Source organism: Vigna radiata, unplaced genomic scaffold, assembly GCF_000741045.1.
Source record: "Vigna radiata var. radiata cultivar VC1973A unplaced genomic scaffold, Vradiata_ver6 scaffold_70, whole genome shotgun sequence".
Classification (NCBI taxonomy): Eukaryota; Viridiplantae; Streptophyta; class Magnoliopsida; order Fabales; family Fabaceae; genus Vigna; species Vigna radiata.
The window spans coordinates 1232837-1247170 of NW_014542367.1; the positions used below are offsets into that span (position 1 = coordinate 1232837).

At 34.1% G+C, this 14334-nt stretch overlaps 2 protein-coding genes across 3 annotated transcripts; one reads left to right on the forward strand and one right to left on the reverse strand.

Moving 5' to 3' along the window:
• Positions 1-283: 283 nt before the first annotated feature.
• Positions 284-1555, reverse strand: LOC106779952. The gene is made up of 2 exons (XM_014668171.1): positions 834-1555; positions 284-725 (listed from the first exon to the last, which is right to left on the reverse strand). The coding sequence occupies exons 1-2, from the start codon at positions 1553-1555 to the stop codon at positions 284-286; spliced, it is 1164 nt and encodes a 387-aa protein (XP_014523657.1).
• Positions 1556-6333: 4778 nt separating this feature from the next.
• Positions 6334-13199, forward strand: LOC106779960 (OTU domain-containing protein DDB_G0284757). 2 transcript variants are annotated; one of them, XM_014668178.2, is made up of 10 exons: positions 6335-6535; positions 6729-6939; positions 8500-8573; positions 9385-9439; positions 9570-9644; positions 10841-10914; positions 11004-11052; positions 12325-12409; positions 12801-12857; positions 12989-13199. In XM_014668178.2, exons 2-10 carry the CDS (start codon positions 6772-6774, stop codon positions 13030-13032), a joined length of 681 nt encoding a protein of 226 aa, XP_014523664.1. In that variant the 5' UTR covers positions 6335-6535; positions 6729-6771; the 3' UTR covers positions 13033-13199. The 2 variants fall into 2 exon arrangements, with proteins under 2 accessions (XP_022632506.1, XP_014523664.1); XM_022776785.1 differs by lacking the exon at positions 12801-12857 and having other exon boundaries at positions 6334-6535.
• The last annotated feature ends 1135 nt before the right edge of the window (positions 13200-14334 follow it).

Below are 14334 nucleotides of genomic sequence, written 5' to 3' on the forward strand. Positions count from 1 at the left end.
AACGCCCCACTAACCTTTGGACCTCCTTCACCATTTGAGGACTCCTCATTTCCAACACTGCTTTACACTTATCAAAGCTCGCTTCAATACCCCGAGCAGTCAACATAAAGCCTAAAAGTTTCCCCGCCTGAACCCCAAAAGTACATTTGGATGGATTAAGGCGCATGTCAAACTTCCTCACCTGTCTGAACACCTCCTTCAAATCCCTCAAATGCTCTTCCAAGGACCAGCTCCTTATGACCATGTCATCCACACAGACCTCCATACACCTGCCGATCTGCTGCTAGAAGACCTTATCCATCAACCTCTGATATGTAGCCCCTGCATTCTTCAAACCAAATGGCATGACGTCGTAACAATACGTCTCCCGCTCGATTATAAAGGTTGTCTTCTCACTATCCGGACGATACATAGGGATTTGGTTGTATCCTGAATACGCGTCCAAGAAACTGAGCACTTCATATCCCGATACTCCATCCACCAGTGCGTCAATACTCAACAGCGAGTATGTGTCCTTTGGACAGGCTTTGTTTAAATCAATAAAGTATGTGCACATCCTCCACTTACCATTGGACTTCTTTACCATTACCACGTTTGCTAACCAAGTGGTATACTTTACCTCCCTTATGAAGTCGGTCTCCACCAGCTTGCGAACCTCCTCATCTACAGCCTTTCTCTTCTCGGCTCCCATCCTCCTCTTTTTTTGTGAGACTAGTCGGGCATCCCTGAATATAGACAGTTTATGAGAAATCACATCAGGGTGAATTCCGGGCATATTTGTTGTCATACATGCAAATAAGTCTTTATTCCTAGTCAACAATTTCCCGACCTACACCACCTGATCCTCCCCCAAACTCTGACCCACCATCGTCACTTGATCTTCTCCCTTCAAAGGGAAAGGTTGAACCTCTCCCATCCGTTCTACCCGATCCTCCGTGCTTTCCCTAGGGTCTAATTCGGCCATTGCAACCTCTGAATGAGTTTCTTGAGTTCTGGCCATAAAAGGCTTTACCTTTAATCCAACTGCATAACATTCCCGAGCAATTTTCTGATCTACCCTAACCGCCCATACCTTCTCATCATTTGAAGGATACTTCAGCGTTAAATGTGCGGCAGATACTATTGCCCCAAACGCATTCAAACAAGGTCGTCCGAGCAGCACGTTGTACGACGTGTCAGCTTCTACCAGCAAAAACCACACCTTAAGCTCCTTAACATTCCTCTTCGTTCCCATACTCATTTTTAGATCCACACAGCCGCGTGTGTCCACCCGTTCTCCTGCAAATCCCAATTTTTTCTCATGGAAAAGCATAATCAAATTATCCTGTATATCCATTTGTTGAAAAGTTTTCCAATACAAGATGTTCATTGAACTCCCCTGATCTACTAAAACCTTGCCCACGCTAGCAATTATAGTCGTTATGACCATAGGATCATCCTGGTTAGGATTGGGTGCGTGAAAATCCCCGCCTGAGAAAGTTATTAGTGGCATGGACTTGCGTGCCACCTCGGCTCGATTATCCTGGTTCATCCATTGACTGGGGTTCCTCCTCATAGAGGTAGTCAACGAACGGGCCAGGCCTCAAAGCGGTGGTTAGCGCGCTTACTATCAACCTTTGGTCTGCATTTCTCACTTGTCGGGCCATTTGGTTGAACCAATCCATGAATCCATTAAGAGATTCTTCCTTTCCTTGCCTCATTCTTACCAATGTTGTATACATCAAACCTCGAGCTCGGTTAGATGTGTACTGTTGACTAAACAAACGCCTCAACGTGGCAAAACTGTCAATAGTTCTCGACTGCAAGGAGTGAAACTAGTCTAACGCCTCCTCCTTCAAAGATAAAGAAAAATCCCTACACCACACTAACTCGTCAGAAGAGTACACCGCCATGGCATCAACAAAAGATCGAAGATGGTTAACCGGATCGGTTAGGCCTCCATACTTCTCTACCCACGGGAAAACCTTTTTCTCGGGCATGGCTGCTCCCATGACATTAGCAGTAAAGGGATGAAGTCCCTCAGCCTGATCGGGTTGTTCAACAACTACCTGATTATCTCCCGGGGGCAGGTTTTGCGCTGCAGATTCCTGATGTTCTTCCCCACGGCCACTCTGATCATTCACGCTTACTTCTCTACCCCGTCTGTTTCCTCGCCCCTCTCTACCCCTACCTCTCCCATTTCTACCTCCGCCCCTTCCGTTTCCCCTTCCTCGCCCCTCGCTACCCCCACCTCTCCCGTTTCTGCCTCCGCCCCCTCCATTAAGCTTGAAGCCATCAGTTGTCTCCCTTACCCCGTCTTCTTGAGATGCAGGATTACTCTCCTCCTCATTCTCTGAGTGGATGGTATCAACATTCACTGATTGTGCCGACTGCCCACCCGCTCCATTTCCCCGCACGACCCTTAAAGTCGCTATCTCTGCCCTTATATCCTGCATCTGTCTCTACATCTCTTGAAGTAACTGCAAGTGCAACTCTCCAGCCATAGTGATCGTTCTCGGGTTGTTCTCACTTTCGGGCCCCACGGTGGGTGCCAAATGTTTCTGTATATAGGTTCCGAAGATGAGTAGTCTTGATTCGCTCTACCTCCCGGTCGGTCAACTCGTACGCCCAAGAGATCCTCACAGATGCTGAACGGTGGTGACCTGCAAGGAAACACTCCGACGCTCAAGTCAGCTCGGTCACCAGGAGATTAAGTGAATATAATTGCATCAAAAGTAAAAATACTTGGTCATTGATTCTATATTTATAAACCTCAGGCTCATAATTAACATTAATTATCAGAAAACGTCACATCTTCGGTTACTCACCCATTAAAACCAATAAATGCCCTTTAACACTGCCCTTAATACTTCCTCTCGCTTTCGGCCCCGACTGACCGACTCCAATCTTGTTTTTCTCGCCTTCATCCCGCTCGACCGATCACTCCTCTACACTACAACATTTAAATATAATTATATATTTCTGACCCAAATAATATGTTAAGAAATGCCGCCTAATAAGATTCATCCAGTTTTATCAACCTAAATAGTTATGAGATATTTTAACAAATATTTGTTAGAATAAATATTCGTATATTAATTGTATATATAATTAAATATTTATAATTTGATTATGTATATTTTTAATATAATATATTTACGTCATATATAGTATATCAAATAAAATATCATATTGTTGTTATTTCACTAATTATCTTTTATATATATATATATATATATATTATGATAAATTATTATTCTAATATTATTTGATATTATCTGCCTTTATAAGTCATAGCTCATAAATATTACATTTTACATTCTAATACTTACTTTCTCTTACGGAAAAACATCAATATTGGTAGAACGGATATGATAAAGCTAAATTGACTTTTTCTTCTTTCAATGTATAATTGATGTGTGAATAAAATGTAATTGCATTCATATCTTAGTTTAGGTCATTTGCATACATAATTGCATTAATTGAATGATTTAGTCATGCATTATTTTTGTTTCGGATCATACATTGGGATTTTGTGTTTTTCTTGTAGATTAGTGAATCTAAGTGTCAAAATCACAACTTGGGATGAATTGATGTACAAGATACAAAGACAAAACAAGAGAATTCAACAACCTAGTTGTGGACAGTCTCACAACCTGTGAATTTTGCTTCAAAATGCATATGCAAAACAGAGAGTTCAACAACTGAGCTGTGAAAGTTTCCACACCCTGTGGAGTTAGCTCGAGAAAATAGAAGACAAAATAGAGAGCTTCACAAGTGAGTTGTGGTTTTTACCACAACCTGTGGATATTCATGTCAGGAATTGCAGAATTGAAACAGAGAAGAACACAGGCAAATGAGGGATTTTTCTATGGGCTGTGAAATTTTCATACTAATTTCTTTTATGACTTATTTAAAGAGATTAAATTAAAGAGAAATGGAAGGAGGTTATTGAGAGGGGGTAACCACTCTCTTAAAAAGGAGGAATTAGTGGAAAAGAAGGGGGGAATTTTAAAAACGTGGGATGGAGACATAAAAGGGGTTGGACATTCACGGACAGGAGGCTTCTTCCTCTTCTTCTTTTGGGGCTGTTTTTTCTTACTTTTCTTGGGGGATTTCTTTTACATTATGCAGAACTAATTTTCCTTTTGTTAGAGGATTGATGTAGTACTTTTGATTATAATCTCTAAACCTTTTCAATTGATGTTAGTCAATTTTAATTATCCCAGTGTTCTATTTATGTTCTAATGTCTATTCTATGAGTAGTTTCACAATTGAGAAATGGGGAATTGCTTGCGTTTATAAATAGAACAGATTAGATGTTGTCACAATTAGGAAATTGGGCACAACTAGTTAGTTTGAAATTGAGATATAATTGTTCTTCATGATCTTATTGAATTTGTAACTGGCCTAAGGGATTGGGGGTTCAAATTCAATAGATAAGTTTGCCTATCTAAGGAAACTCAAGTGAATAATTATAATTTACACATCGATTGAAAAGGGGAGGAATTTATATAAAAATGTATGAAATCAATTCTCTAACATTGTTTATATCATTTGAATTTCCATCACTTGTTTATGTTCACCATTTTACTTGATAAATTTTGTCGCTCAAAATTAAGTAAATTAGTAAACTAATACACAACTCATTCAATCTCATAAAACGACGATATTTTGTTACTACACTAATAAATGGTACACTTGTCAAGCGTTCACCAATAATCCTGTTAAATTTTTCCAATTTAGAACCACTAGGTGATCAGATCAGTAGGCTCATCACTTTATCCGGTTAACCAATTTTGAAACGAAAAATTTTTAAGCCATCATATTTTCAACATGTAACCGTCCATTTTCGATATTAGTCACGTGTCATGTCTTCCAAATTCAATTTAATGTAGAACATTATATCCAAATCTAACCCTACAAAAATTTACGTGATATTTTGCTATCTGTATTCTAATTTCAACTCTTCTAAATAATTATTTCTATTTTAAATATAAACACCTTTTATATCATCATCTTAGCTTTGTTCATCCTTTTTATTATAAATAATTAATTTAAAAAAATAATTATTTAAAAGTAAATAATTATTCTAATTTAAAGAGTACTTACATTTTTATTAATTATTATTTAAAATAAAATTGATAAAATAATTATTTTAAATTTAAAAAGCAGTTACTTAAAAGGGTGAAATTAAAAAAAGTTATAGATAAGAAAAGAAAATCTATATACGATGATATGGAGAAACAATAATCACGGACGTACAACCACAGACAAACATATGCAAATCGAAATAAAAAAAGAATTATAAGAAGAAAAATTAGAAAACTCAAGAAGATGCTAAGCAAAACTAAGAATATACTTAGAATAGAAGATAATCCTTCCCCTTTTAAAAATAAAGTTGTTACCTATTTTGAAATATTTTGAAAATAAGCTTTTAATTTGGACAAGAAAACTACCAGTGTGAAGAGTTTTTGATTTCTAAGTTTGTTTCTTTGGAGACTTCAGCCAAAATAGGAAGCATATAGAAGCTTCTTTTTTAGAAGAGAAGTTACACTGTATTTCCAAAAGTTCATCCTCTTAATTTTTTTTTTAAGTTATTTTTTTGTTTTTAAATTAATTAAATATTTATTATATTAAAAAAACAAATTTTAATTATGAAACTTAAATAAATAATTTTTAAATTTAGTTTTTCAATTTAAAATATTAAACTTTTAATATGTTTATTATTATTATTATGAATAAATAAAAACAAAAGTAAAAAACAAAAAACTTAACTGTCGATTAAGTAAATTTTTTAACCGTATTTTAAACGTCCGTTAAATAAATTTCTTAATCCATATTGAAGTTAAAGTAATTTTGATATTTTGGAAGTGTAAGATCAACTTTTGAGGGTTCACGAGGAACTTTTTCTTTTGGAAACTAGGTCTCTTGGTACTCTTATATAAACAGTGGTTCTAACTCTGGGAAGCTCTTATTTTCTATGGTTCAAACTTTTTCATTGATGAAGATAGCATTAAAATCACGATCTAAATGACGGTTTTTCACCAAGTAATTTTAAGAAGTAGAAATGATTTTTGGAAGGGTTAAATATGTTTTTAGTCTTAATATTTGGAGTAATTTTGGTTCTAGTCTATTTTTATATTAGAGTACAATTTAGTCTTTTAAATTTATAAAACTATGTAATTTTAGTTTTTTTATTAATTTTTTTAATTTTATTTATAGTTTGAAGCACGTTTTTTAATTAATATTAAAGAAAAAATATATTAGTGTAAATAATCCAAATACTATTAAAAAAAGGAGCGGTCAAGTTGGAAGATTTTTAAAATATCAAAATAAAACGGTGGCGAACTGAAGCAAACGTAACGCTGCCGTGTAGCTATTTTCTTTTCCTTTCCCAAAGCCAACTGTTTTCCTCCTAAACAACACCTACTTTTCTTCCCTTCAATTCTCTCCAACTTCCACATTCATTTCTTCTCTTATTCAATCCCAACCTTTCCTGTTTGGTTTCGCATCAACCTTTTCGTTTGCTCCTCTGCTACGGAACCCAACCACGGTAATAATCCTAACACACCTTTTTCTTCTTCTTTTTGTTTGTTCTGGGCTTCGCTTTTCTTTCGTGGTTTGAATTGTTGTATGATAGTTACAGTGAAGCAATAATTGTTGTAAATCCTGATTGTGTTCAGTTCTTATGAATTCATTATTTTACTTGATTTTTGTTGAATATTTGGTGTTCTTGTTATGCATAGATTGCGATTGGATTTGGATGTGTTGAGATAGCAGGAGGAAGGTATGAGCGAGAAGCTGAGGAATGGAAGTGGTAGTTCCAGCTCAAGTTTGAATAGCATATCTCTGGAAACAGAGGATGACCAAACAATCGCAAGCATATTGGCAGAGGACGAAAATCTGAAGGCAGACAACAGGCTTGGAAGGAGACTTTCACATTTAGATTCCATTCCAGTAAGATGCTACAATCATGCTTTTCTTTTCTTTTCCTGTGTTTTGTTTGAATATCAGAATCATGCTTTATTGTACAGGGTATAAATTTGGTTCTTTATGTGTGTACCTGTGGTGATTTAGTTATTGAAGGAACAGAAATCAGACTTAGTACTGCCACACTTACGTGTTGTTGTTAGTATCCATGAGTTTTGTCACTAAGCTGGAATTTTAAAACCAATTTGACATTGTATTATATTTTTTTTTTGAGTAATATGATATTATGGTGTTAAGTTCATGGACTAATTCATAATTTTTATACATACTACTAAATCAAAATTTTCGTTTTTTTCAATGACAAAATTGCCATCATTTACACATTTGGACCAATTGATTATTTATCCATTCTGCATTATTATTTGTCTTTTTTCGTTTAAATTACCAATTTAGTCCTTGAACTGAACTCTTAAGTAGTGGCAATTTAGTTTTTTAAAAGGAAAAAAATGTGATTTAGTCCTTAATTTTGTAAAAAGTACAAATTGGTCAATGAACTTTACAACTTAATATCAAATTGGTGTTCAAAAAATACAATGGTAATTTTACTCATTCAATGACCAGATAAGAATTTTCGTTCTTCTAGATAGGGCCTAATTTAACACCGGTTTACTCAAATGATTATTTACCCATTTATTTATTTAAGTTCTTATAAATCTTTATTTATTTCTTATTTCATATTTAGTTCTTATAAGTTCTTATTTATTTAAGTATAATGAAATATTAAAATCATATCATATTATTAGATACAGCAGTTAATAGTAAATAAAATTTTTAAGGAGACTCGATTAAAGAATCAGAAAACCAACTCATTTACACTAGCTGGATTCAATTCTCAAACTTCTCCATTTGATAAGTGATATGCAAATTCTTCTAGTTTAAACCTTTGTACACAAAAGTAAAATATCAGAATAAAAATATCTCTAAACCTTGTAGTCACCCTTAATTATACGCTTTTTTGTTTTAGTAATTTGATAATGTAAGAGATAAGCCAGAAACTACTCTCTCGAGATATTAGTTAATGGTAATATAATATCCTTTTTTTTTTTCTTATCATGTGAAATTTTTATATTGAATGTGGACCCTCCCACATGCTTAAGGGACCATAGTCCTTTCCATATGTATTAACATACAGCAATCTCTTTTTCCCCTTAATCATGAGAAAAGTAATGAATAAATTGTGAAATTGAGGTGATAGATATTTTATGCAATTGAAACTGAATGTTTAAGCATATATCAAAACTAATCTTTGCAATGAAGTCAGGAAGCGTTTTATGCAAATATAACTTGCTGAAAAATATGCTGTCACAGATTAATAGTTCTCAGAGTTTTATTATCAATTGTCACTAGAGTGGTCTCAACCAATATCTTAAAATGTTTTTAATTTATACCTATTAGAAATTTTTCATGTAATCCACTCATACAAATATCCCATGTAAACTGCTCTAACCTATACCCTTTGTTATGCCTTTTCTCGTATGTATACTACTATCTGCATTGGGATGAGAAACTAATTCAGTGTGTTGGCAGCACACTCCCCGCGTTAATGGAGAAATTCCTGATGTAAACGACGCAACATTAGACCACGAGAGGCTATCTGAAAGGTGACTGGCTTAATGTACTAGGATTTATTTTAGTTTTGTTACCAGACCAATTATATGTTTTATTTACACATTTGCATTGTCTTTTCCATGAAATTCAATATTTCCTTCCTTGTGCTTTGTATGTTGATAGACTTCTTTTGTCAAGAAGTCGATCACACGTAACAACACACACCAACACTAGCAAGAACTGAAAGAATGTATATTATTGATGAAAGAATGACCAATCTACACTCTCAACCTCCTAGGAAGCCCTCTCCCTCCACTGGAACAGATGTCCTGTTTATTCCTAACAGTATACACAAAGAATAATCCCCTCTCCATACAACCCATTCCCCTATATATACAACTACCCTTTCCCTTCTTATTACTAACTGACAGAACCGCCTTTCCCTCCTAACTTCATATTCATTTATTCTTTCTTCTTTCATATACTCTAAGTATTCTATGATATGTTGAAATTGAAATTAATCAAGTTTTTATGTTTACAAAAGCAAACATGTTCTATCTTCTCAACATTCTTACCCTCATAATGAGAAAAAGGATAGATAATATGCTATTTGGTAATTCTATCATAGTTCTATTTTTCAACTCCCATGAGGCTTTTGTATTTCTCTCATTTTTTGAAAAGGAAGCACAAGTTGAATTTAAGTTATAACTTGATTGGCAAGTTTGTCTGTGTTACGTGTCAATGATAATGGTTTATAAGCGTTGGACAGGGCATAGTTTGTGTGGACCAAATTATTTGCTTTGTATCTTTTATGCGTAAGGTATTTTGTTTTACTTTAGAATTTTGCTCCAACATTTTCTACAGGTTAGTTACATATGGTTTGGCAGAACTACAAATGGAAGGTGATGGGAATTGTCAGGTTTTTTTCTCTTCTGGAAAAACGAAATTATATGTCACGTTACTGTTTCTCTGTCATTTGGTACTTTTGTTATATGACCCTTTTCCTCTGATAATATTTTCTCTAATATCTGCAAAATTTTACCTGACAGTTTAGAGCATTAGCAGATCAGCTGTTCCGCAAGTCTGATTATCACAAGCATGTTAGGAGGCAGGTTATAAAGCAGGTGTGTTTGTTGCATAATTCTTCTAGTTCACCGTATTCTCTGGTTATTTTGTGTAAGTAGGAAGGGGATAAAACTTTACAATGATTCTCACGTTAAAGATTTACAACATATAAATAGAAAAGGAATAATAACAGCCTATTTCTAAATAACAAATTATCAGGATTTAGATAAAACTTTATTATAATTCTCACGTTAATTCTCCCCTTAGTTCTAGGTATTTATTTCCTATCAAAATTTGAATTTAACACCAAAATTTTGGCCTTCCTAGTTTCCTACATATTTAAAATTTTGGGTAAAGTATGTTTACTTTAACCTGAAATAGAATTTGTCTCTATCTAAAACTTTGATACTTTTTGATACCTAAATTTTAAAAATGAATGGACATAGTCCTTTTAACTCAATTACGTTAAATTCTTTTTACGCGTCATCAAATGTGTTTTCCAGCATTTATTGATGCGGAAACATATCAAATGATGTAAATAACTCAAATGCTAACATGAAATACATTTGACACTTCAAAGAAATTTAATGTGATTGGGTTAAAAGGACTCTATCCATTCATTTTAAAGTTTGAGAACCAAAATGTATCAGTTTCAGACAGGGAGGAATTCCAATTTCGTGTCAAAGTTCAGGGATTAAAAACATACTTAACCCTAAATTTTTTAATAAAACATGACATGGCTCTCACTCTTGGCCCTTTTTCTTCCCCTCATACTATATGTGATAGACTTCTTTGGTCAAGAAGCCTATTTATCACTTAAAACAACACACACAACCAGATAACTAGGAAACAAAACTATCATTACTCTGGAATCAAAGAATACACTTGTACAACACCTAAGTCTCAAGGGAGCACTCTCCCTCCACAAGAACAACTTCTCGTTTACACACAAAGAATATCAAAAGCTATCCTGCCACCATAACCTGTGCCTTCTTATGAAGGCAACCCAACCAACTAACCAACTTCTAATTAATTCTTAAACTGTTTCCTTTTATCTTGCACCAATTGTATTCTATCACATTATATCCTATCATATTATATCCTATCAATATGTGTGTAATCGTGTATTCATAATTGGGTAGTCTTTAATGGTATTCTTCCTTCTGAGTGGAAGGCATTAAAGTCTGTTTCTTTACTAATCTTATATTCTTATTCATCTTTCTTATTTGGCTTTGTTTTGTTTTGTTTTCTCCAGCTAAAGCATCACAAAAAATTGTATGAAGGTTATGTACCAATGGAGTACAAAAGCTACTTGAAGAAGATGAAAAAGTTAGCTGATTAATTCTGCTTTGATTTTAGAGAGCATTTAGCATTTATAGTAAACACTAATTCAATATTTGTGTATTGTCTACCAATAGATCAGGGGAGTGGGGAGATCATGTTACACTACAAGCAGCTGCAGACCATGTAAGTTATCTAAAATCTATAGATCTTTTATCTGAAATCATAACAAGTTTCATACTTCTTCCCTCTTAATTACGTATTTGTTTCCAATTTGTTATTCTGAGTACTATGATGTACCATCAAGAGAACGATGTATACCCAGACAAAAGAAAAAGCATAATTATGTGTGATTTCTCAAGCCAAAAATTATTTTAACGTTTCATTATGTTCTACTATATCTAAAGAAAGTTATTGTAAATGATATCTCTTTTGATATTCCATTCCAATTATCACCAAAAACTTTTTTCTCACCTATTATGTTCGTGACCCAAATTTAAGGCTCATGAATTGCTAGAACAAGAGATGACTTCCAGCTCTGAAGTCTATCATATTCTCTTTCGTCCAAGCTCAATGATAAAAGTGAGTTTTGTTTACTAAAATAAAGTGTTTCACGAAGCAAAGGTCTTCCTCTTCCTATACAAAATCATTTCCAAAAGTCTAAAATTTAAAAATTGAGAACATTATTGGTGATCACAAGAATTGTTAAATTAAAAATGACTAAGGAGAGAGTTTTATAACTCAATGAGGTCACTGAAATGTGAAAACTTAAGAAAATTTAATAAAACTGAATTTCTGGAAGATTTTCTAATTCCTTAAAATAGGTGGGAGACGTATTCTGATCCTAAGGCTACTTGATACAATATCGTAGGCTTGATTCCAATTTCTCTTTCCAAATCTTACGTAATCCCCCCACAAACGCAGCACACCTCTCTCCACTAACAGATAATATTAGGTCCTATACTGTTTGGGCGCATCCCACTTAGAAGATAGATTACTATCACTGCTTCACTTCTTCTGACCCATACACAGAATAACAATTCTACCGTTGGTCATAATTCTTACTTCTTCATGTTACAAATATCCCTGTTAGGTAGGCCATCTCAGTACAGAGTAGGAGAAAGACAAATAACCTGTTAGAAAATATTTAGTTGCTATTATAGAGCAGAAGATCATAGAGGAAGTTTGTTAGGCGATCTAAGCTATGAAGAGGCCCTCCAACCCAAGGCTTTTGCTTTGGGGTTGGCCTCTGATGAAGGACTTGTGTCAGATGTTGTGTCGTAACAATTTGTTATTCTCCTCCCACGTTGTAATTTCCCAGTTTTAGGGTGATTATTTTGGTTTACTATCCATTGCCTTATTAATTTGTGCATTTGTTTATTTAAATTTTCCATACTTGGATTTGTTTGCTGTTTACGGTTAAAATTGACTTCTGATTACTAATGGATTTTTCTTTAGTTTGGTGCCAAAGTTTGTTTAGTCACCTCTTTCAGAGACACTTGCTATGTTGAGATCCTTCCTAATGACAAAACTCCCACCAGAGGCAAGTATTTTTAATGTTGATTGGCGCAATGTTTTGTTTCATTTGTCCATGTATTAGCAGTGGTGTTATTATCGCAAGGAGATCTTATAATAGGGAATGCCTGTCACTCGATTGTATGTTTTCCCATTCCCATTCCGCTGAGTAAATTTTATAACAATTTTTGTAATTATTGGTTTGATTAATAAAACAAATAAGTGCATATTAGATAAAAAAAAATTAAATTGGAGTGGGAATAAACATTCCCCTTGAACTTTAGCTTAGCCATTGGGTGAAAATGATTTGGTATTTTAATCATTATATCATGAAAAGTCAGACCACAAGAACTATTTTCCATCCTTAGCTTTTATGTTTTTCTTTTGGTTGTGATTGTGATTTTTTTTCTGACCTTTAGAGCTATGGCTAAGCTTTTGGAGTGAAGTGCACTATAACTCATTGTATGCTACTGGAGGTAATGATATGGGTAATAGAATAAATTTGAAATGGATTTTTGTTCTTTCTATCGCTATATTCTTTTCATACCTTCAGAAGTTATACCAAACAAATAAGCTAATTGTTTTATTTGTTGAATGATATTTACAGATGTTCCGCCTAGAGTACCAAAGAAAAAGTTTTGGCTCTTCTAGACTGACGAAAGATATTAGAAAAGACAGTTTATGCATATTATTTTAGCAACTACCAAACTTGTACAAACCATAGAAGTATAACTAAACTCTATTTATCATTGTACAGTTCTTATTTTCTACCAAGTGGAGTATAAGTATGTTATGAGATGTATGTCACCTTGATTTAAGTAGGGTTTATAGAAAACTCAGGTTTGAATCAATTATAATATTGGGTTAGGATAGTTCAATCCACAATCTTTTTTCAAGTCAATTCGACTTCACATAACCAAATCGCTTTCAGATTGATTTGGATTGAGTTGCCGGGTTAGTTATTTTCTTATACAAGAAAAACATGAAAATTACAAAAATTAAGAAAAAATGCAGTGGAGGAGGAATGCATTCATGACTGATAGCATCCTATTTTCATGTATTCAACCTCAAATTTGCATTAAAGTTTAGGTTTAATTGTGTTTTTAATTCCGATCATTTACTAGATGTGTGGTTTTAATCCTTTTAGTTGAATTACTCACTTAGATGTGTGCGGGACATGTGGGAGGATATTCTTGATGAACAAGCTGTGTATAGTAATGAAGGGCAAAAAAGAAAAAAAAAATGGCAGATAAAATGATGAGTATCTTTCTAATGTATTACTACAGTGAATAGTGGATGGTTAACCATACTCGACTGAAACCATCACAGGTGGAACCAATTATCAATAACATGATCTTCTGTATAAATATGATTATTGTAAGTGGAAACTATTACTACAAATGCAAGGGTGAGCAAACAATATCAACATCAAAAACATATAATCAAAGGAGATCCCATTTTGACACGAAGAGTCGTGATTCCAGAAGCACTCTTAAAAGAAAAGGAAATCGAAACCATGACGTTAGTTTGGAGCTTGAGTCAAGTTGAATTTATGGAAGGGGAGACTAAAGAGAGTGACTTAACTAATAATGAATAGGCAGGGTTGAGGCGAATTCTAAGCAATTTTTAGGGGATATTTAAAGATCCTCAAGGATTGCCACTTGAGAGACAAGTAGATCAACATATTCCATTGAAAGAAGGTAGTGAACCTGTAAACGTGAGGCTATATCGCTACCCCCATGGGATGAAAACTGAAATAGAGCGACAGGTGGAGGAGATGTTGAATCTAGGCATTATTAGACCAAGTAACAACCCCTACTCTAGCCCTGTAATATTGGTGAAGAAAAAAAATGGTAGCTGAAGATTTTGTGTGAATTATAGGACACTAAATAGGGTAACAATGGCTAACAAATATCCCATCGCAGTCATTGAGGAGCTGCTGGATGAACTTCA